General features: G+C 39.4%; 1 protein-coding gene and 11 non-coding genes across 12 annotated transcripts in view; all 12 read left to right on the top strand.

The window, feature by feature from the left end:
• clstn2a (calsyntenin 2a) overlaps window positions 1–2,069 on the top strand; it is a 99,522-nt gene extending 97,453 nt beyond the window's left edge. Inside the window, exon 17 of the mRNA XM_017472791.3 lies at window positions 421–2,069. Coding sequence (XP_017328280.1) covers window positions 421–612 — 192 coding nt within the window. The 3' untranslated portion in view covers window positions 613–2,069. The remainder of the gene's footprint in view (window positions 1–420) is intronic.
• A 6,599-nt stretch (window positions 2,070–8,668) lies between these two features.
• trnat-ugu (transfer RNA threonine (anticodon UGU)) lies at window positions 8,669–8,741 on the top strand. The gene has a single exon. It is a non-coding gene; the product is annotated as a tRNA-Thr (tRNA).
• A 1,547-nt stretch (window positions 8,742–10,288) lies between these two features.
• trnat-cgu (transfer RNA threonine (anticodon CGU)) lies at window positions 10,289–10,361 on the top strand. Its single transcript has one exon. It is a non-coding gene; the product is annotated as a tRNA-Thr (tRNA).
• A 917-nt stretch (window positions 10,362–11,278) lies between these two features.
• trnat-ugu (transfer RNA threonine (anticodon UGU)) lies at window positions 11,279–11,351 on the top strand. The gene has a single exon. It is a non-coding gene; the product is annotated as a tRNA-Thr (tRNA).
• Window positions 11,352–12,886: 1,535 nt separating this feature from the next.
• On the top strand, window positions 12,887–12,959 carry trnat-cgu (transfer RNA threonine (anticodon CGU)). Its single transcript has one exon. It is a non-coding gene; the product is annotated as a tRNA-Thr (tRNA).
• Window positions 12,960–13,875: 916 nt separating this feature from the next.
• Window positions 13,876–13,948, top strand: trnat-ugu (transfer RNA threonine (anticodon UGU)). Its single transcript has one exon. It is a non-coding gene; the product is annotated as a tRNA-Thr (tRNA).
• A 1,215-nt stretch (window positions 13,949–15,163) lies between these two features.
• On the top strand, window positions 15,164–15,236 carry trnat-ugu (transfer RNA threonine (anticodon UGU)). The gene has a single exon. It is a non-coding gene; the product is annotated as a tRNA-Thr (tRNA).
• A 1,540-nt stretch (window positions 15,237–16,776) lies between these two features.
• trnat-ugu (transfer RNA threonine (anticodon UGU)) lies at window positions 16,777–16,849 on the top strand. Its single transcript has one exon. It is a non-coding gene; the product is annotated as a tRNA-Thr (tRNA).
• Window positions 16,850–18,384: 1,535 nt separating this feature from the next.
• trnat-cgu (transfer RNA threonine (anticodon CGU)) lies at window positions 18,385–18,457 on the top strand. Its single transcript has one exon. It is a non-coding gene; the product is annotated as a tRNA-Thr (tRNA).
• Window positions 18,458–20,655: 2,198 nt separating this feature from the next.
• trnat-cgu (transfer RNA threonine (anticodon CGU)) lies at window positions 20,656–20,728 on the top strand. Its single transcript has one exon. It is a non-coding gene; the product is annotated as a tRNA-Thr (tRNA).
• A 1,554-nt stretch (window positions 20,729–22,282) lies between these two features.
• On the top strand, window positions 22,283–22,355 carry trnat-ugu (transfer RNA threonine (anticodon UGU)). The gene has a single exon. It is a non-coding gene; the product is annotated as a tRNA-Thr (tRNA).
• Window positions 22,356–23,903: 1,548 nt separating this feature from the next.
• Window positions 23,904–23,976, top strand: trnat-cgu (transfer RNA threonine (anticodon CGU)). Its single transcript has one exon. It is a non-coding gene; the product is annotated as a tRNA-Thr (tRNA).
• Window positions 23,977–24,008: the final 32 nt, after the last annotated feature.

Below are 24,008 nucleotides of genomic sequence, written 5' to 3'. Positions count from 1 at the left end.
CTTTATTGCTGGCAATTTCTATGGCCAAACAAGTCTGCAAATTGCAAGAGTTAATTCCCAGCATGCAGTGTCTTATATGGCCATCGTCAGGAAGGCAAAAAAATGTATATTGGTACTCAGCAAGGAAGCAAGCAGGAATACTCCACTAGTTCCAAAGAAAGGAAGTAGAACCACAGCAGCTATGTAACCTTCTGCTGTGTTCATGATATTAAATTATACCAATTTATAAATTGTATGTTTTTACAAAACTTTATAGCTATTCAAGCTGTAAAAGTAAGTCTGTACTTTTGTATGAGACTGGGTGCTTAGTGTCTAAGAATGTGTTTCCATCCAAACACTTCCATAACCTTGTAATTTCAATCCAGAGATGAATGCTTTATGAAAATAACTGTTTCTCCCATGTTTTCTGTGAAACATCAGAATGTCGGGGATATCACGGAGGAGTATCCTGAGAAAGAGGACGAATACATTAAGGAGGAGGATGCCGATGAACTGGCTAGGAATCTGTCCAGTGCAGAGTCTGAAGATAGTGAAGAAGAAGAGCACACAAAAGTTGACAGAGGGAGCATGAAGGGCAAACTAGTGTGGGACGAGTCCACTTTACCCTATTAACACCCGTCCTCAACTCATACACTCAGGAGACACACACAAAAAATAATATTAATGATAATATTAATAATAAATCAGAAATTGCTGCCTGAAAATCTTAGATTATTATCTAACTGACCCACGCAGAAAAATTTTTGCTGACACTTACCTGTTGTGTAGTCTAATCCTCTAATCTGTCTTTAATGGCCAGCAATGGAACTACACCAACATGCCCTTACTCAAATATAGAGTACTTGTTCTCTGTGTTTAAGGAGCTTAAACATAAATCAACCCAAGAAAAAACAAGACTTGTCCATTATTTTTGGTGGAATTACCAGGTAACATATATATGCACAGACACAAAAAGTGATCGCGAAAACCAGCATTGCTGGGAGGTTTTATGTTCTTTTGCTGAACATATTACGTCTTAATGTCTCAAAATGTGGTTATTGGTTATTTTTCTTAACATTAACTTACAGAGTGCTTGATTTTGTGTGGCATAAAGGTTTTTGGGTTTTTTTTTCCTCTAACAAATTACACTGAAGAATTTATTTTTAATGTAAAATACTTTCAAATGTTTTTTATTGCATTTAATATTTAGAACCTTAAATAGATTTTCATTTACACATTCTTACAATAGTACATAAAAATATATCTTTTTTTTTTTTCTTTTTCTCCTTTCTGGTGAATTTCTATTGAATTGTCATAAAAAGGTTGGCAGTACAATTTTATATGCCTGTATACTGTAAATAGAAATCTGTCGAGTAGAATGCATCCCCTCCATGCCACCTTGTTTTGTGTCCACACTTGCTTGTCATAGGAAAAAAAGGCTCTCTGATTATTAGTGTCTCTTTGACATCTTTGTATTTTTTCACATAAAAGAGTACGAATGGAAATTCACAATGTGTTTTATTTTCTATCCCAAATTCAGATTTATAGAGAAAAAAAAAAGGAAGTTTGCTCTTTACCCTCTGGTTAAAAAAACAAGTTGTATAAAAATGACCCCACTTCCTGTTTAGTAATGAGTTCTGTATGTCATTTACATACAGGGGGGGTGCTTGTGAGGATGAGAACATATTCATTTGCTGAGGAGGCTTGTCTAACAATATAGTAGGATCAAAATCAAGATGGATGTTAAATGTAGTCATTCTTCTATAGCTGGAAACTGCTTGTTGTTCCTGCTATGTGATCTAAGCTAGGAAAATGTCATTTGTTTCATTTATTTCCGCACTGTGTGACATGTACGTTTTTGTAGTTGTGGTTACCATTCTCCTTGTTTCCATGTACTTGTAATACCATTGTTGTGAGATATTCAAACACACCCAACTGTCCCATGTGTTACATTGTTTTAGATATCTTTAAATTGCTCTATTTCATTTTTGTAAATGTTATGCCTTTTCTCTGGTGGTCACTACAGCACTTTCTGTACATTGACCAATGAAGACATTTTAGAATAAAGGAGTGTCTCTTTACCTTTAAAATGTTGTGTAGCTTTCACTGTGCTTTTTGTGTAAAATACAAACATTTGTATCCAAGAAAGGGAAAGTAAGATCAACTTATTTAAAGTTACAGAAATCAAAGCTTTACACCATTAACCTACGAAATATATGTGAATTGGCTTTACGCCAATAGTCAATAAGTACGTATTCAATAACATTGAACGAATTAATATGATTATAGAAGCTGGAGGTATTTTTCTAGCCTCCAAGGAACTGAGTGCCTTTCTTGAATGGAGTTAATATTAGGAGGCATTGCATCAACAGAGGACTCTACGTCTCATGCTGTGTACTGAAGATTGTCTGGATGGTGCTTACAGAGGAAAAGATGGAGTCATTTGAAAACTAGTTCCAAAACACCCAGAAACCAAAGTCCAGCAAAAAGGAAATTATTCTTTCTAAAGAGGGTAGAAAGCTGATTTTCGACAGCAGTTCCATAACACAGGTTCATTCCCTTTTCTTGCTTCGATTCTTTCATTGATGGAAATTTGTTTTTGTGCCAATAATGTAGTTATTGGAAACCAATAACGTAGTCAAGGACATCATTTAGAAATTATTACTAAGGATGCATCAATATTGATACTTGTATTGAAAAAAAAAGTTCCCATACCAACATCCGATACCACATGTGACTATGTGACATAGGCCTAGTGTACGTTGCTGTGCTAATGTATAGACAACATGAAATAACAGGGATTTGGACAGAGCAGACTACAAACTGTGCTCTGTGAGAATATCAAGAGGCAGTACCACAGCATCTTCGTACAATACTAGTGTATGGCGTGTAAAAAGTATCTTTATAAAATGGTGTTGTGATTTTCACCGTCACAAGTGACTCCAGCCACCCAAGCCAGAGTCCGGCAGACGACACTGCACCATCAGGTCCGGGACCAGATGGCTTACGGACAGCTTTTACCCTAAGGCCATCAGGCTGCTGAATATCCAGTGCACTAGCATGTGGTTTGAACATACCTCTAAAACTCATAACTCCATGCACAGTCCCACCCCCACCCTATCAACCACATACGATGTGACCACCCAGTTCATTCTGCACCTTTTGCAATGGTCATGTAACTGATGTACCATCACACTATCAGCTGACAACTCAATCACCCTTTGTATTCTGTACCATTTGAATTACTCCTCATTTACATCGTCTGTACACAGTATATTGCCTTTTTAATACTGCACTGAGGAAGTGTTAAACATCCAGCATCTGAATTCACCATCATACCTGTGCAAACGTAATGTGATTTGATTGATTCGATAGATTTGAACCTGTGTGTCATTTCTCAGATTCAGGCTGTAGGCAGCAAGGATTCATGCAGAGAGCTTCATCGGCCTGAACCCCTAATGAGGCCACTGGGTCTTGGTTGTTTTGTTGACTCTCATTAAACATGACCACAAACACACACCCTTGGCAAGTGTTTTTTTTTTTTCTTCACGTACAGAACCAAACCGAACCTGGTGATGTAGGCAGTCTTGTCTTGTCCACATGTGACAGTCTTCACAAGCTCGAAGTCAGGAAACATGGCTTGAAAAAGTCATTTGCTTGAGTCGAAAACATTGCTTGAGTCGATGTCATTTGAAGTATACAAGTGATGATTCACCACTGTCCGTAATACCCAGATAACCTTTCGCTTTCAGTCAGTAAGTTTACATGGACAACAATAATCCAATATTAACCCAATTAAGACAATACTCTGATTAAGAAACTAGCATGTAAACAGCAATTTTTAATTACCTTAATCTGATTAAAGTCATTCTCAAAGTAAACACATTAAGACATGTGGAGTACTCCTGTTTTAGTCGCATTATCGACGTGTATTACAGACATGAAGACACCTTAATTACACTATTAACGTTGTGTGGGAGTTTTTACCGCATTTTGCGACAGGACACGTACACACACGGCAGCGCTCAATCGTTTTACGGCAAACAAGAGAGCATGGCCTCTATAGTAGGCGAAATACATGCATCTCGGCTACTATATAGAAGGTAAGTACACGTTTTGGGACGCAGCCCAGGGCTTCAAGCAGTTGTCTATTAGCACGTATAGCATGACAAATAAGTAACTGCACTTGAAGCATATGTAAAAAATTTTAGTAAAAACACCCAAAACTGTGTACGGTATCATAACGAAGACAAACTGTATGTCGATATGTGAAATTCTGGAGGGATGTCAGACGGTGTGGTGTGGTGATGTAATGACGTGTGCTGTTAATCGAACTATGTTCTATAACATGTAAAACGGGTACGTGAAAGGAGTATTCTAAAAGTGACTCATGTAAACACCTTAATCACAATATTGTCTTATTCAGAGTAAGGTCAATAATTAGTTTACTGCTGTCCATGTAAACGTAGACAGTGTTAGCGTAGATCCACAGATTTGTTGAAATTCACAGCAAAATTTACTCAAAAGAGTTACATCCATTCCAAAAAATCTAAATACACAAGTTTAAATCAGATGCATCTACATTTACTTACATTCAGTCTGTTTTATGTGACACTGTGTAATGAGTAACAGGTACATCTGTAGTATTTTTCTTTTAACTAGATACTTTCTTACTCAAGTAGATATTTGGATGCGAACGTTTATTTTTATTTATTTGTATTTGTTTCGGGTATTTGTTTTTTTTATTACTGGTACATTCAATTTTTACTAGACAACTCTGACAAGAACAACTTATTATTATGAAAATACAAATGTTTTTAGAACATTGCAACATTAAGGCACATTTTGTTTTCAATAATGGATGATTTTTAATTTAAATTAGCTATAACAAATCAGTCAAAATTATTTAATAAAGATTAAATAAAGTTATTTTAAACTGAGATGAAGAATTTGTCATTTTTTGAGTTCTTGTCTTCCTTGTCTCTCTTATAGAAAGAAACAGTAATGCTGTTAAATGTAATACTGTATATTAGATCTACCAAAGTGTTTCACATTTTATTATTTTTATTTCATTGTCTATACCCTTGGGTCCTGAAAAACGGGGACAGTTTGTAATGCACAGTATATAGCATGAAATTGAACTAAAAAAAGAGAATTAGCTTCATGAAATGACATTGCACATGAGACAATGAACACAATTTACAAAGAACCCGTTAAGACAATGATCTCTGTTGACCTGCCCACTAGTTGCCACTGCTTTCGTCTGGCTAGAAAGTCACACTGTGCCAGCATTGCTTTGTTCTTGTGATGCAGACAGATGTGCTGGTATCTCCTTGCTAAAGGGCAGGCTTTGTTCACATTTATTCTAAAGGTTCGACTGGAAATGGCCTGTGAAATTGCTTTCTGGGCCCGAGTTAATAACCAACAGTATCTTCGGCAGTGCAAGTGGGCATCGTCAAAATAAAACTTATTCATATGACCAGCAACTGCTGGTCAGGGTTACAATGGATCTTTCTAACACTAAGCATGCCATGAACTGGATAGGACACCATACCATAGCAGGACATCAGGCACCCATGTATAGGTTATGATAACCAAATGTCAAGTAAAAATGTATTTACTCTCTTATGTTGGTAGCCATCATGTGACAATGTGGGAACTTTTTCCCCCACAGCTGGGGATTTATTCTCTCCTGGCTTTAGTTTGCTGATATGCAGGGTGTCCTAAAAGTCTCCATACATAGAGGAAATTACTACTTTTTAGCATAATGCCTTCCAAAATGTTTCATACTTAGTTTATATAGCATTTATATATATATATATATATATATATATATATATATATATATATATATATATATATATATATATATATATATATATTTCAGATAGCCTTAAAGAATGACAAAAGAAGAACGTATTAAAATCATTCTCATGGATGGTTTGGGAAGTTGTCTCAAAGTTGCAGTGGACTTTAACAGGAAACATGGCAAGCACATCACATATGACACTGTTACTAAACCTCTTAACAATTTCAAAAAGACTGAAAGTGGACGTCCTTGAACATCCACTGAGGAAGGCACAACCGACATGGTGCTGGCAAACACAGTCCCCTCTGAAGTGCTTAATTTGTAAACAAGGAGGTTCCAGAACACTAAGAGGGTAGTGCTCCAGCAAGTCTGGGGACATGCAAAAGGTCCCGGTCCACAAACTTACAGATACGTAAAAGTGCTTCTAGAATAGAGCTACAAATTAGATTAATTCTGGAGAAACCCCACTTACGCTCCACTCGAGATTGATATGGTGTTCACAGTAGCAAACAACTGCCTTGGTCCTTCTGGAACTTGAGGTATTTGAGTTCCTGTACTCACTAAAGTCCTGAATGATTGTACGTGGGCTGTTAACTCCATTTAATTCCTGGCAGTTAATCTCACTTTCAAAGCTATGGGCATATATATTTACCCTCCTTGTAAGCGGTTCTAACAATCCTGGATGTGGTCTGTAATTGTTCAAACTGGGTATTAACCACACTATTTTCCAATGTATTTTGTTAGCCTCATCAAAGATGCTGGCTGCTGCTAAATGGGCCTTTGTACAAGCATGTGCAAAAGCTTTAATTTGTGAGCACTCTTTGGTGTTTCATAATGTCAGTTGCAGTGGAAGTTACTGTGCAGGATATTTATTCTTTTGTTAAATTAATTCCCACTGTTTTCTCTGTCCCTAAAGAGTTTTTTTTTTTTTTTTTTTACTAGTTGCACAGAGAAATTCTTGGATTGGTCATCATTAGACAAATATAGTGTGTTTACTTCATTTTAAACCATATTTCTGTTGAGTCTTTTTCTGATGTTGGTGTGGGCCCACTGCTCTCTAAGTTGGTCTACTCTCCACTGAACAAACCTCCACCAAAACCGTATTTCTCTTTACTTCACTAGTATCTCCTTCAACACATCAGGTTAGCATTATCACTGCTAGACGTGGGAACAGTCGCCAGTTTAAAAACATCCGATGATCAGGGCTGATTATATCCTGTCAATGAAAAGAGGGCAGGAAAACACGGTGATTTGGTGCTGTGTGTAAAGATGATGTCTCTTGTGTGGAATGACAATAAAATTGCCCTTTGTAAGCTCTGTAATGTCTCCCCGGCTAAAATTTTACACCGGAAACTGCAGCAGTGAAGCGGGAATTTTGGCATCGAGTCAATTTTTTTGCCATGCTGCTCAAGCTGCCCACAATGAAATAAAGCACCAGTACACTCTTGAAAGATTTAAATGAAGATGATTTGACAAAAAACTATATTTTGCACAGAAAAATATATTTGTAGCGTAGCATGTTTCATATCATGTGCCTCATTTTGGCTTCTCTACCAGACCCCTGGTCATGAGGCTTCATACCTCAGTTGCTATAGCACTGGTTTTGTAAACCAGGGGTTGTGAGTTCAATCCTCACTGAGGCCTTTATGAGATGACTTCAAACTGCACAGATTCTCAGGAGCTCAAAACACTGGCTCAAGAGTCCAATGAATCACAAGAAGAGATTTCCCAATCCTTTGACTAAATGGACACCCTTTAGTGTGGGTGTCGTCTTATTGATCGCTTGACTGTTTTTTCCACTTCAAGCCTCTGAAGAGCGTGAACTGGTATTCAATTTGTCGTCACTACCTAAAACCTAGACGTTGCTGCCCCCTACCGTTCTTCTCTTTTTAACACTGCGAAAGCTGACTAAATTGTTATTGTTTGCAACACCTTTAAGCTTAAACGAGAAAGTGATCTATTTGATAGTGGTTGTTTTCAAAGTACAAAGATGCTCAGGAACTTAAAACACTTGCTCGTGAGTCCAGCAAGTCTCAAACCCAAAATTGCTGCTTCTGTGAATCAATGGACGCCCTTTAGTGTGAGTGTCGTCTTATTGATCGCTTGACTGTTTTTTCCACTTCAAGCCTCTGAAGAGCGTGAACTGGTATTCAATTTGTCGTCACTACCTAAAACCTAGACGTTGCTGCCCCCTACCGTTCTTCTCTTTTTAACACTGCGAATGCTGACTAAATTGTTATTGTTTGCAACACCTTTAAGCTTAAACGAGAAAGTGATCTATTTGATTTGCTCCAGGAAAAAAGTATTGCCTTACTGTAAAATATAACAGTCGTATGTAATCTTTAGCTGTCATAATGACCGAGATGCCATACTGATACATGACAGGGGTTAGATGAAAAACAACTTTGACCCATCACGAAGACCAATGAGCTATCAAAACCTATCCAAATATCCCATTAAATGTTTTTTTTTTAACAGAAAGAATCTGGCACAATCACGACACCATCCAGGGAAAGTTAGTGACTGGGTAAAGAGGTCATTAGTCGCAAAAGCAACCAAAGGGCCAAGGATAATTTAACATGCTGGAGAGATCCACAAGACATGTTGGAGATTCAGCAAACATGGGGGGAAAAAGGTTCTCTGGACTAAAAGAATTGTTTGGCCTTGGTACAAAGTGCTACACTTGAAAGAAATCCAACGCCACTCATTACTTGACAACACCATCCCCACAGTGAAGCCTGATGGTGGTAGTACCATTGACAGTTACCCAGTTCTTAACCTAAAGATTTTATTTACATTGTGTCTGCTAGTCGACTATTTTCAATTACGACTATATGTCAACTTTTCTCTCCTTCAAATTCCATTGGCTGCATCTCACAAGGCTTCATAGCTCAGTGGATAGAGCACTGGTCTTGTAAACCAGGGGTCGTGAGTTCAATCCTTACTGAGGCCTTTATGGGTTGTCTTCAAACTGCAAAGGAGCTCAAGACACTTGCTCAAGAGTCCAATGAATCATAAGAAGAGATTTCCCAGTTCTTTGACTAAATGCACACCTGTTAGTGTGGGTGTCGTCTTATTGATCGCTTGACTGTTTTTTCCACTTCAAGCCTCTGAAGAGCATGAACTGGTATTCAATTTGTCGTCACTACCTAAAACCTAGACGTTTCTGCCCCCTACCGTTCTTCTCTTTTTAACACTGCGAATGCTGACTAAATTGTTATTGTTTGCAACACCTTTAAGCTTAAACGAGAAAGTGATCGATTTGATAGTGGTTGTTTTCAAAGTACAAAGATGCTCAGGAACTTAGAAACTTGCTCGTGAGTCCAGCAAGTCTCAAACCCAAAATTGCTGCTTCTGTGAATCAATGGACGCCCTTTAGTGTGTGTGTCGTCTTATTGATCGCTTGACTGTTTTTTCCACTTCAAGCCTCTGAAGAGCGTGAACTGGTATTCAATTTGTCGTCAATACCTAAAAGCTAAACGTTGCTGCCCCCGACCGATCTTCTCTTTTTAACACTGCGAATGCTGACTAAATTGTTATTGTTTGCAACACCTTTAAGCTTAAACGAGAAAGTGATCTATTTGATAGTGGTTGTTTTCAAAGTACAAAGATGCTCAGGAACTTAAAACACTTGCTCGTGAGTCCAGCAAGTCTCAAACCCAAAATTGCTGCTTCTGTGAATCAATGGACGCCCTTTAGTGTGTGTGTCGTCTTATTGATCGCTTGACTGTTTTTTCCACTTCAAGCCTCTGAAGAGCGTGAACTGGTATTCAATTTGTCGTCACTACCTAAAACCTAGACGTTGCTGCCCCCTACCGTTCTTCTCTTTTTAACACTGCGAATGCTGACTAAATTGTTATTGTTTGCAACACCTTTAAGCTTAAACGAGAAAGTGATCTATTTGATTTGCTCCAGGAAAAAAGTATTGCCTTACTGTAAAATATAACAGTCGTATGTAATCTTTAGCTGTCATAATGACCGAGATGCCATACTGATACATGACAGGGGTTAGATGAAAAACAACTTTGACCCATCACGAAGACCAATGAGCTATCAAAACCTATCCAAATATCCCATTAAATCTTTTTTTTTTAACAGAAAGAATCTGGCACAATCACAACACCCTCCAGGGAAAGTTAGTGACTGGGTAAAGAGGTCATTAGTCGCAAAAGCAACCAAAAGGCCAAGGATAATTTAACATGCTGGAGAGATCCACAAGACATGTTGGAGATTCAGCAAACATGGGGGGAAAAAGGTTCTCTGGACTAAAAGAATTGTTTGGCCTTGCTACAAAGTGCTACACTTGAAAGAAATCCAACGCCACTCATTACTTGACAACACCATCCCCACAGTGAAGCCTGATGGTGGTAGTACCATTGACAGTTACCCAGTTCTTAACCTAAAGATTTTATTTACATTGTGTCTGCTAGTCGACTATTTTCAATTACGACTATATGTCAACTTTTCTCTCCTTCTAATTCCATTGGCTGCATGTCACAAGGCTTCATAGCTCAGTGGTTAGAGCACTGGTCTCGTAAACCAGAGGTCGTGAGCTCAATCCTCCCTGGAGCCTTTAGTGGTTGTTTTCAAAGTACAAAGATGCTCAGGAACTTAAAACACTTGCTCGTGAGTCCAGCAAGTCTCAAACCCGAAATTGCTGCTTCTGTGAATCAATGGACGCCCTTTAGTGTGTGTGTCGTCTTATTGATCGCTTGACTGTTTTTTCCACTTCAAGCCTCTGAAGAGCGTGAACTGGTATTCAATTTGTCGTCACTACCTAAAACCTAGACGTTGCTGCCCCCTACCGTTCTTCTCTTTTTAACACTGCGAATGCTGACTAAATTGTTATTGTTTGCAACACCTTTAAGCTTAAACAAGAAAGTGATCTATTTGATTTGCTCCAGGAAAAAAGTATTGCCTTACTGTAAAATATAACAGTCGTATGTAATCTTTAGCTGTCATAATGACCGAGATGCCATACTGATACATGACAGGGGTTAGATGAAAAACAACTTTGACCCATCACGAAGACCAATGAGCTATCAAAACCTATCCAAATATCCCATTAAATGTTTTTTTTTTTAACAGAAAGAATCTGGCACAATCACGACACCATCCAGGGAAAGTTAGTGACTGGGTAAAGAGGTCATTAGTCGCAAAAGCAACCAAAGGGCCAAGGATAATTTAACATGCTGGAGAGATCCACAAGACATGTTGGAGATTCAGCAAACATGGGGGGAAAAAGGTTCTCTGGACTAAAAGAATTGTTTGGCCTTGGTACAAAGTGCTACACTTGAAACAAATCCAACGCCACTCATTACTTGACAACACCATCCCCACAGTGAAGCCTGATGGTGGTAGTACCATTGACAGTTACCCAGTTCTTAACCTAAAGATTTTATTTACATTGTGTCTGCTAGTCGACTATTTTCAATGACGACTATATGTCAACTTTTCTCTCCTTCTAATTCCATTGGCTGCATGTCACAAGGCTTCATAGCTCAGTGGTTAGAGCACTGGTCTTGTAAACCAGGGGTCGTGAGTTCAATCCTCACTGAGGCCTTTATGGGATGTCTTCAAACTACAAAGGAGCTCAAGAGTCCAATGAATCATAAGAAGAGATTTCCCAGTTCTTTGACTAAATGCACACCTGTTAGTGTGGGTGTCGTCTTATTGATCGCTTGACTGTTTTTTCCACTTCAAGCCTCTGAAGAGCATGAACTGGTATTCAATTTGTCGTCACTACCTAAAACCTAGACGTTTCTGCCCCCTACCGTTCTTCTCTTTTTAACACTGCGAATGCTGACTAAATTGTTATTGTTTGCAACACCTTTAAGCTTAAACGAGAAAGTGATCGATTTGATAGTGGTTGTTTTCAAAGTACAAAGATGCTCAGGAACTTAGAAACTTGCTCGTGAGTCCAGCAAGTCTCAAACCCAAAATTGCTGCTTCTGTGAATCAATGGACGCCCTTTAGTGTGAGTGTCGTCTTATTGATCGCTTGACTGTTTTTTCCACTTCAAGCCTCTGAAGAGCGTGAACTGGTATTCAATTTGTCGTCAATACCTAAAAGCTAAACGTTGCTGCCCCCGACCGATCTTCTCTTTTTAACACTGCGAATGCTGACTAAATTGTTATTGTTTGCAACACCTTTAAGCTTAAACGAGAAAGTGATCTATTTGATAGTGGTTGTTTTCAAAGTACAAAGATGCTCAGCAACTTAAAACACTTGCTCGTGAGTCCAGCAAGTCTCAAACCCAAAATTGCTGCTTCTGTGAATCAATGGACGCCCTTTAGTGTGTGTGTCGTCTTATTGATCGCTTGACTGTTTTTTCCACTTCAAGCCTCTGAAGAGCGTGAACTGGTATTCAATTTGTCGTCACTACCTAAAACCTAGACGTTGCTGCCCCCTACCGTTCTTCTCTTTTTAACACTGCGAATGCTGACTAAATTGTTATTGTTTGCAACACCTTTAAGCTTAAACGAGAAAGTGATCTATTTGATTTGCTCCAGGAAAAAAGTATTGCCTTACTGTAAAATATAACAGTCGTATGTAACCTTTAGCTGTCATAATGACCGAGATGCCATACTGATACATGACAGGGGTTAGATGAAAAACAACTTTGACCCATCACGAAGACCAATGAGCTATCAAAACCTATCCAAATATCCCATTAAATCTTTTTTTTTTTAACAGAAAGAATCTGGCACAATCACAACACCCTCCAGGGAAAGTTAGTGACTGGGTAAAGAGGTCATTAGTCGCAAAAGCAACCAAAAGGCCAAGGATAATTTAACATGCTGGAGAGATCCACAAGACATGTTGGAGATTCAGCAAACATGGGGGGAAAAAGGTTCTCTGGACTAAAAGAATTGTTTGGCCTTGCTACAAAGTGCTACACTTGAAAGAAATCCAACGCCACTCATTACTTGACAACACCATCCCCACAGTGAAGCCTGATGGTGGTAGTACCATTGACAGTTACCCAGTTCTTAACCTAAAGATTTTATTTACATTGTGTCTGCTAGTCGACTATTTTCAATTACGACTATATGTCAACTTTTCTCTCCTTCTAATTCCATTCGCTGCATGTCACAAGGCTTCATAGCTCAGTGGTTAGAGCACTGGTCTCGTAAACCAGAGGGCGTGAGCTCAATCCTCACTGGAGCCTTTAGTGGTTGTTTTCAAAGTACAAAGATGCTCAGGAACTTAAAACACTTGCTCGTGAGTCCACCAAGTCTCAAACCCAAAATTGCTGCTTCTGTGAATCTATGGATGCCCTTTAGTGTGAGTGTCGTCTTATTGATCGCTTGACTGTTTTTTCCACTTCAAGCCTCTGAAAAGCGTGAACTGGTATTCAATTTGTCGTCACTACCTAAAACCTAGACGTTGCTGCCCCCTACCGTTCTTCTCTTTTTAACACTGCGAATGCTGACTAAATTGTTATTGTTTGCAACACCTTTAAGCTTAAACAAGAAAGTGATCTATTTGATTTGCTCCAGGAAAAAAGTATTGCCTTACTGTAAAATATAACAGTCGTATGTAATCTTTAGCTGTCATAATGACCGAGATGCCATACTGATACATGACAGGGGTTAGATGAAAAACAACTTTGACCCATCACGAAGACCAATGAGCTATCAAAACCTATCCAAATATCCCATTAAATGTTTTTTTTTTAACAGAAAGAATCTGGCACAATCACGACACCATCCAGGGAAAGTTAGTGACTGGGTAAAGAGGTCATTAGTCGCAAAAGCAACCAAAGGGCCAAGGATAATTTAACATGCTGGAGAGATCCACAAGACATGTTGGAGATTCAGCAAACATGGGGGGAAAAAGGTTCTCTGGACTAAAAGAATTGTTTGGCCTTGGTACAAAGTGCTACACTTGAAACAAATCCAACGCCACTCATTACTTGACAACACCATCCCCACAGTGAAGCCTGATGGTGGTAGTACCATTGACAGTTACCCAGTTCTTAACCTAAAGATTTTATTTACATTGTGTCTGCTAGTCGACTATTTTCAATGACGACTATATGTCAACTTTTCTCTCCTTCTAATTCCATTGGCTGCATGTCACAAGGCTTCATAGCTCAGTGGATAGAGCACTGGTCTTGTAAACCAGGGGTCGTGAGTTCAATCCTCACTGAGGCCTTTATGGGATGTCTTCAAACTACAAAGGAGCTCAAGAGTCCAATGAATCATAAGAAGAGATTTCCCAGTTCTTTGACTAAATGCACACCTGTTAGTGTGGGTGTCGTCTTATTGATCGCTTGACTGTTTTTTCCACTTCAAGCCTCTGAAGAGCATGAACTGGTATTCAATTTGTCGTCACTACCTAAAACCTAGACGTTGCTGCCCCCTACCGTTCTTCTCTTTTTAACACTGCGAATGCTGACTAAATTGTTATTGTTTGCAACACCTTTAAGCTTAAACGAGAAAGTGATCGATTTGATAGTGGTTGTTTTCAAAGTACAAAGATGCTCAGGAACTTAGAAACTTGCTCGTGAGTCCAGCAAGTCTCAAACCCAAAATTGCTGCTTCTGTGAATCAATGGACGCCCTTTAGTGTGTGTGTCGTCTTATTGATCGCTTGACTGTTTTTTCCACTTCAAGCCTCTGAAGAGCGTGAACTGGTATTCAATTTGTCGTCACTACCTAAAACCTAGACGTTGCTGCCCCCTACCGTTCTTCTCTTTTTAACACTGCGAATGCTGACTAAATTGTTATTGTTTGCAACACCTTTAAGCTTAAACGAGAAAGTGATCTATTTGATTTGCTCCAGGAAAAAAGTATTGCCTTACTGTAAAATATAACAGTCGTATGTAATCTTTAGCTGTCATAATGACCGAGATGCCATACTGATACATGACAGGGGTTAGATGAAAAACAACTTTGACCCATCACGAAGACCAATGAGCTATCAAAACCTATCCAAATATCCCATTAAATGTTTTTTTTTTTAACAGAAAGAATCTGGCACAATCACGACACCATCCAGGGAAAGTTAGTGACTGGGTAAAGAGGTCATTAGTCGCAAAAGCAACCAAAGGGCCAAGGATAATTTAACATGCTGGAGAGATCCACAAGACATGTTGGAGATTCAGCAAACATGGGGGGAAAAAGGTTCTCTGGACTAAAAGAATTGTTTGGCCTTGGTACAAAGTGCTACACTTGAAACAAATCCAACGCCACTCATTACTTGACAACACCATCCCCACAGTGAAGCCTGATGGTGGTAGTACCATTGACAGTTACCCAGTTCTTAACCTAAAGATTTTATTTACATTGTGTCTGCTAGTCGACTATTTTCAATTACGACTATATGTCAACTTTTCTCTCCTTCTAATTCCATTGGCTGCTTGTCACAAGGCTTCATAGCTCAGTGGATAGAGCACTGGTCTTGTAAACCAGGGGTCGTGAGTTCAATCCTCACTGAGGCCTTTATGGGATGTCTTCAAACTACAAAGGAGCTCAAGAGTCCAATGAATCATAAGAAGAGATTTCCCAGTTCTTTGACTAAATGCACACCTGTTAGTGTGGGTGTCGTCTTATTGATCGCTTGACTGTTTTTTCCACTTCAAGCCTCTGAAGAGCATGAACTGGTATTCAATTTGTCGTCACTACCTAAAACCTAGACGTTTCTGCCCCCTACCATTCTTCTCTTTTTAACACTGCGAATGCTGACTAAATTGTTATTGTTTGCAACACCTTTAAGCTTAAACGAGAAAGTGATCGATTTGATAGTGGTTGTTTTCAAAGTACAAAGATGCTCAGGAACTTAGAAACTTGCTCGTGAGTCCAGCAAGTCTCAAACCCAAAATTGCTGCTTCTGTGAATCAATGGACGCCCTTTAGTGTGAGTGTCGTCTTATTGATCGCTTGACTGTTTTTTCCACTTCAAGCCTCTGAAGAGCGTGAACTGGTATTCAATTTGTCGTCAATACCTAAAAGCTAAACGTTGCTGCCCCCGACCGATCTTCTCTTTTTAACACTGCGAATGCTGACTAAATTGTTATTGTTTGCAACACCTTTAAGCTTAAACGAGAAAGTGATCTATTTTCTATTTGATAGTGGTTGTTTTCAAAGTACAAAGATACTCAGGAACTTAGAAACTTGCTCGTGAGTCCAGCAAGTCTCAAACCCAAAATTGCTGCTTCTGTGAATCAATGGACGCCCTTTAGTGTGTGTGTCGTCTTATTGATCGCTTGACTGTTTTTTCCACTTCAAGCCTCTGAAGAGCGTGAACTGGTATTCAATTTGTCGTCACTACCTAAAACCTAGACGTTGCTGCCCCCTACCGTTCTTCTCTTTTTAACACTGCGAATGCTGACTAAATTGTTATTGTTTGCAACACCTTTAAGCTTAAACGAGAAAGTGATCTATTTGATTTGCTCCAGGAAAAAAGTATTGCCTTACTGTAAAATATAACAGTCGTATGTAATCTTTAGCTGTCATAATGACCGAGATGCCATACTGATACATGACAGGGGTTAGATGAAAAACAACTTTGACCCATCACGAAGACCAATGAGCTATCAAAACCTATCCAAATATCCCATTAAATGTTTTTTTTTTTAACAGAAAGAATCTGGCACAATCACGACACCATCCAGGGAAAGTTAGTGACTGGGTAAAGAGGTCATTAGTCGCAAAAGCAACCAAAGGGCCAAGGATAATTTAACATGCTGGAGAGATCCACAAGACATGTTGGAGATTCAGCAAACATGGGGGGAAAAAGGTTCTCTGGACTAAAAGAATTGTTTGGCCTTGGTACAAAGTGCTACACTTGAAACAAATCCAACGCCACTCATTACTTGACACACCATCCCCACAGTGAAGCCTGATGGTGGTAGTACCATTGACAGTTACCCAGTTCTTAACCTAAAGATTTTATTTACATTGTGTCTGCTAGTCGACTATTTTCAATGACGACTATATGTCAACTTTTCTCTCCTTCTAATTCCATTGGCTGCATGTCACAAGGCTTCATAGTTCAGTGGATAGAGCACTGGTCTTGTAAACCAGGGGTCGTGAGTTCAATCCTCACTGAGGCTTTTATGGGATGTCTTCAAACTACAAAGGAGCTCAAGAGTCCAATGAATCATAAGAAGAGATTTCCCAGTTCTTTGACTAAATGCACACCTGTTAGTGTGGGTGTCGTCTTATTGATCGCTTGACTGTTTTTTCCACTTCAAGCCTCTGAAGAGCATGAACTGGTATTCAATTTGTCGTCACTACCTAAAACCTAGACGTTTCTGCCCCCTACCGTTCTTCTCTTTTTAACACTGCGAATGCTGACTAAATTGTTATTGTTTGCAACACCTTTAAGCTTAAACGAGAAAGTGATCGATTTGATAGTGGTTGTTTTCAAAGTACAAAGATGCTCAGGAACTTAGAAACTTGCTCGTGAGTCCAGCAAGTCTCAAACCCAAAATTGCTGCTTCTGTGAATCAATGGACGCCCTTTAGTGTGAGTGTCGTCTTATTGATCGCTTGACTGTTTTTTTCACTTCAAGCCTCTGAAGAGCGTGAACTGGTATTCAATTTGTCGTCAATACCTAAAAGCTAAACGTTGCTGCCCCCGACCGATCTTCTCTTTTTAACACTGCGAATGCTGACTAAATTGTTATTGTTTGCAACACCTTTAAGCTTAAACGAGAAAGTGATCTATTTGATAGTGGTTGTTTTCAAAGTACAAAGATGCTCAGGAACTTAAAACACTTGCTCGTGAGTCCAGCAAGTCTCAAACCCAAAATTGCTGCTTCTGTGAATCTATGGATGCCCTTTAGTGTGAGTGTCGTCTTATTGATCGCTTGACTGTTTTTTCCACTTCAAGCCTCTGAAAAGCGTGAACTGGTATTCAATTTGTCGTCACTACCTAAAACCTAGACGTTGCTGCCCCCTACCGTTCTTCTCTTTTTAACACTGCGAATGCTGACTAAATTGTTATTGTTTGCAACACCTTTAAGCTTAAACGAGAAAGTGATCTATTTGATTTGCTCCAGGAAAAAAGTATTGCCTTACTGTAAAATATAACAGTCGTATGTAATCTTTAGCTGTCATAATGACCGAGATGCCATACTGATACATGACAGGGGTTAGATGAAAAACAACTTTGACCCGTCACGAAGACCAATGAGCTATCAAAACCTATCCAAATATCCCATTAAATCTTTTTTTTTTTAACAGAAAGAATCTGGCACAATCACAACACCCTCCAGGGAAAGTTAGTGACTGGGTAAAGAGGTCATTAGTCGCAAAAGGAACCAAAAGGCCAAGGATAATTTAACATGCTGGAGAGATCCACAAGACATGTTGGAGATTCAGCAAACATGGGGGGAAAAAGGTTCTCTGGACTAAAAGAATTGTTTGGCCTTGCTACAAAGTGCTACACTTGAAAGAAATCCAACGCCACTCATTACTTGACAACACCATCCCCACAGTGAAGCCTGATGGTGGTAGTACCATTGACAGTTACCCAGTTCTTAACCTAAAGATTTTATTTACATTGTGTCTGCTAGTCGACTATTTTCAATTACGACTATATGTCAACTTTTCTCTCCTTCTAATTCCATTGGCTGCATGTCACAAGGCTTCATAGCTCAGTGGTTAGAGCACTGGTCTCGTAAACCAGAGGTCGTGAGCTCAATCCTCACTGGAGCCTTTAGTGGTTGTTTTCAAAGTACAAAGATGCTCAGGAACTTAAAACACTTGCTTGTGAGTCCAGCAAGTCTCAAACCCAAAATTGCTGCTTCTGTGAATCTATGGATGCCCTTTAGTGTGAGTGTCGTCTTATTGATCGCTTGACTGTTTTTTCCACTTCAAGCCTCTGAAAAGCGTGAACTGGTATTCAATTTGTCGTCACTACCTAAAACCTAGACGTTGCTGCCCCCTACCGTTTTCTCTTTTTAACACTGCGAATGCTGACTAAATTGTTATTGTTTGCAACACCTTTAAGCTTAAACGAGAAAGTGATCTATTTGATAGTGGTTGTTTTCAAAGTACAAAGATGCTCAGGAACTTAAAACACTTGCTCGTGAGTCCAGCAAGTCTCAAACCCAAAATTGCTGCTTCTGTGAATCAATGGACGCCCTTTAGTGTGTGTGTCGTCTTATTGATCGCTTGACTGTTTTTTCCACTTCAAGCCTCTGAAGAGCGTGAACTGGTATTCAATTTGTCGTCACTACCTAAAACCTAGACGTTGCTGCCCCCTACCGTTCTTCTCTTTTTAACACTGCGAATGCTGACTAAATTGTTATTGTTTGCAACACCTTTAAGCTTAAACAAGAAAGTGATCTATTTGATTTGCTCCAGGAAAAAAGTATTGCCTTACTGTAAAATATAACAGTCGTATGTAATCTTTAGCTGTCATAATGACCGAGATGCCATACTGATACATGACAGGGGTTAGATGAAAAACAACTTTGACCCATCACGAAGACCAATGAGCTATCAAAACCTATCCAAATATCCCATTAAATGTTTTTTTTTTAACAGAAAGAATCTGGCACAATCACGACACCATCCAGGGAAAGTTAGTGACTGGGTAAAGAGGTCATTAGTCGCAAAAGCAACCAAAGGGCCAAGGATAATTTAACATGCTGGAGAGATCCACAAGACATGTTGGAGATTCAGCAAACATGGGGGGAAAAAGGTTCTCTGGACTAAAAGAATTGTTTGGCCTTGGTACAAAGTGCTACACTTGAAACAAATCCAACGCCACTCATTACTTGACAACACCATCCCCACAGTGAAGCCTGATGGTGGTAGTACCATTGACAGTTACCCAGTTCTTAACCTAAAGATTTTATTTACATTGTGTCTGCTAGTCGACTATTTTCAATTACGACTATATGTCAACTTTTCTCTCCTTCTAATTCCATTGGCTGCATGTCACAAGGCTTCATAGCTCAGTGGATAGAGCCTTGTAAACCAGGGGTCGTGAGTTCAATCCTTACTGAGGCCTTTATGGGTTGTCTTCAAACTGCAAAGGAGCTCAAGAGTCCAATGAATCATAAGAAGAGATTTCCCAGTTCTTTGACTAAATGCACACCCTTTACTGTGGGTGTCGTCTTATTGATCGCTTGACTGTTTTTTCCACTTCAAGCCTCTGAAGAGCATGAACTGGTATTCAATTTGTCGTCACTACCTAAAACCTAGACGTTGCTGCCCCATACCGTTCTTCTCTTTTTAACACTGCGAATGCTGACTAAATTGTTATTGTTTGCAACACCTTTAAGCTTAAACGAGAAAGTGATCTATTTGATTTGCTCCAGGAAAAAAGTATTGCCTTACTGTAAAATATAACAGTCGTATGTAATCTTTAGCTGTCATAATGACCGAGATGCCATACTGATACATGACAGGGGTTAGATGAAAAACAACTTTGACCCATCACGAAGACCAATGAGCTATCAAAACCTATCCAAATATCCCATTAAATCTTTTTTTTTTTAACAGAAAGAATCTGGCACAATCACAACACCCTCCAGGGAAAGTTAGTGACTGGGTAAAGAGGTCATTAGTCGCAAAAGGAACCAAAAGGCCAAGGATAATTTAACATGCTGGAGAGATCCACAAGACATGTTGGAGATTCAGCAAACATGGGGGGAAAAAGGTTCTCTGGACTAAAAGAATTGTTTGGCCTTGCTACAAAGTGCTACACTTGAAAGAAATCCAACGCCACTCATTACTTGACAACACCATCCCCACAGTGAAGCCTGATGGTGGTAGTACCATTGACAGTTACCCAGTTCTTAACCTAAAGATTTTATTTACATTGTGTCTGCTAGTCGACTATTTTCAATTACGACTATATGTCAACTTTTCTCTCCTTCTAATTCCATTGGCTGCATGTCACAAGGCTTCATAGCTCAGTGGTTAGAGCACTGGTCTCGTAAACCAGAGGTCGTGAGCTCAATCCTCACTGGAGCCTTTAGTGGTTGTTTTCAAAGTACAAAGATGCTCAGGAACTTAAAACACTTGCTTGTGAGTCCACCAAGTCTCAAACCCAAAATTGCTGCTTCTGTGAATATATGGATGCCCTTTAGTGTGAGTGTCGTCTTATTGATCGCTTGACTGTTTTTTCCACTTCAAGCCTCTGAAAAGCGTGAACTGGTATTCAATTTGTCGTCACTACCTAAAACCTAGACGTTGCTGCCCCCTACCGTTTTCTCTTTTTAACACTGCGAATGCTGACTAAATTGTTATTGTTTGCAACACCTTTAAGCTTAAACGAGAAAGTGATCTATTTGATACTGGTTGTTTTCAAAGTACAAAGATGCTCAGGAACTTAAAACACTTGCTCGTGAGTCCAGCAAGTCTCAAACCCAAAATTGCTGCTTCTGTGAATCAATGGACGCCCTTTAGTGTGTGTGTCGTCTTATTGATCGCTTGACTGTTTTTTCCACTTCAAGCCTCTGAAGAGCGTGAACTGGTATTCAATTTGTCGTCACTACCTAAAACCTAGACGTTGCTGCCCCCTACCGTTTTCTCTTTTTAACACTGCGAATGCTGACTAAATTGTTATTGTTTGCAACACCTTTAAGCTTAAACGAGAAAGTGATCTATTTGATAGTGGTTGTTTTCAAAGTACAAAGATGCTCAGGAACTTAAAACACTTGCTCGTGAGTCCAGCAAGTCTCAAACCCAAAATTGCTGCTTCTGTGAATCAATGGACGCCCTTTAGTGTGTGTGTCGTCTTATTGATCGCTTGACTGTTTTTTCCACTTCAAGCCTCTGAAGAGCGTGAACTGGTATTCAATTTGTCGTCACTACCTAAAACCTAGACGTTGCTGCCCCCTACCGTTCTTCTCTTTTTAACACTGCGAATGCTGACTAAATTGTTATTGTTTGCAACACCTTTAAGCTTAAACAAGAAAGTGATCTATTTGATTTGCTCCAGGAAAAAAGTATTGCCTTACTGTAAAATATAACAGTCGTATGTAATCTTTAGCTGTCATAATGACCGAGATGCCATACTGATACATGACAGGGGTTAGATGAAAAACAACTTTGACCCATCACGAAGACCAATGAGCTATCAAAACCTATCCAAATATCCCATTAAATGTTTTTTTTTTAACAGAAAGAATCTGGCACAATCACGACACCATCCAGGGAAAGTTAGTGACTGGGTAAAGAGGTCATTAGTCGCAAAAGCAACCAAAGGGCCAAGGATAATTTAACATGCTGGAGAGATCCACAAGACATGTTGGAGATTCAGCAAACATGGGGGGAAAAAGGTTCTCTGGACTAAAAGAATTGTTTGGCCTTGGTACAAAGTGCTACACTTGAAACAAATCCAACGCCACTCATTACTTGACAACACCATCCCCACAGTGAAGCCTGATGGTGGTAGTACCATTGACAGTTACCCAGTTCTTAACCTAAAGATTTTATTTACATTGTGTCTGCTAGTCGACTATTTTCAATTACGACTATATGTCAACTTTTCTCTCCTTCTAATTCCATTGGCTGCATGTCACAAGGCTTCATAGCTCAGTGGATAGAGCACTGGTCTTGTAAACCAGGGGTCGTGAGTTCAATCCTTACTGAGGCCTTTATGGGTTGTCTTCAAACTGCAAAGGAGCTCAAGACACTTGCTCAAGAGTCCAATGAATCATAAGAAGAGATTTCCCAGTTCTTTGACTAAATGCACACCCTTTACTGTGGGTGTCGTCTTATTGATCGCTTGACTGTTTTTTCCACTTCAAGCCTCTGAAGAGCATGAACTGGTATTCAATTTGTCGTCACTACCTAAAACCTAGACGTTGCTGCCCCATACCGTTCTTCTCTTTTTAACACTGCGAATGCTGACTAAATTGTTATTGTTTGCAACACCTTTAAGCTTAAACGAGAAAGTGATCTATTTGATAGTGGTTGTTTTCAAAGTACAAAGATACTCAGGAACTTAGAAACTTGCTCGTGAGTCCAGCAAGTCTCAAACCCAAAATTGCTGCTTCTGTGAATCAATGGACGCCCTTTAGTGTGAGTGTCGTCTTATTGATCGCTTGACTGTTTTTTCCACTTCAAGCCTCTGAAGAGCGTGAACTGGTATTCAATTTGTCGTCAATACCTAAAAGCTAAACGTTGCTGCCCCCGACCGATCTTCTCTTTTTAACACTGCGAATGCTGATTAAATTGTTATTGTTTGCAACACCTTTAAGCTTAAACGAGAAAGTGATCTATTTGATAGTGGTTGTTTTCAAAGTACAAAGATGCTCAGGAACTTAAAACACTTGCTCGTGAGTCCAGCAAGTCTCAAACCCAAAATTGCTGCTTCTGTGAATCAATGGACGCCCTTTAGTGTGTGTGTCGTCTTATTGATCGCTTGACTGTTTTTTCCACTTCAAGCCTCTGAAGAGCGTGAACTGGTATTCAATTTGTCGTCACTACCTAAAACCTAGACGTTGCTGCCCCCTACCGTTCTTCTCTTTTTAACACTGCGAATGCTGACTAAATTGTTATTGTTTGCAACACCTTTAAGCTTAAACGAGAAAGTGATCTATTTGATTTGCTCCAGGAAAAAAGTATTGCCTTACTGTAAAATATAACAGTCGTATGTAATCTTTAGCTGTCATAATGACCGAGATGCCATACTGATACATGACAGGGGTTAGATGAAAAACAACTTTGACCCATCACGAAGACCAATGAGCTATCAAAACCTATCCAAATATCCCATTAAATCTTTTTTTTTTTAACAGAAAGAATCTGGCACAATCACAACACCCTCCAGGGAAAGTTAGTGACTGGGTAAAGAGGTCATTAGTCGCAAAAGCAACCAAAAGGCCAAGGATAATTTAACATGCTGGAGAGATCCACAAGACATGTTGGAGATTCAGCAAACATGGGGGGAAAAAGGTTCTCTGGACTAAAAGAATTGTTTGGCCTTGCTACAAAGTGCTACACTTGAAAGAAATCCAACGCCACTCATTACTTGACAACACCATCCCCACAGTGAAGCCTGATGGTGGTAGTACCATTGACAGTTACCCAGTTCATAAACTAAAGATTTTATTTACATTGTGTCTGCTAGTCGACTATTTTCAATTACGACCATATGTCAACTTTTCTCTCCTTCTAATTCCATTGGCTGCATGTCACAAGGCTTCATAGCTCAGTGGTTAGAGCACTGGTCTCGTAAACCAGAGGTCGTGAGCTCAATCCTCACTGGAGCCTTTAGTGGTTGTTTTCGAAGTACAAAGATGCTC

The sequence above is a fragment of the Ictalurus punctatus genome, chromosome 7 (assembly GCF_001660625.3).
Source record: "Ictalurus punctatus breed USDA103 chromosome 7, Coco_2.0, whole genome shotgun sequence".
Classification (NCBI taxonomy): domain Eukaryota; kingdom Metazoa; phylum Chordata; class Actinopteri; order Siluriformes; family Ictaluridae; genus Ictalurus; species Ictalurus punctatus.
This window is presented reverse-complemented; position numbering and strand designations above follow the sequence as displayed.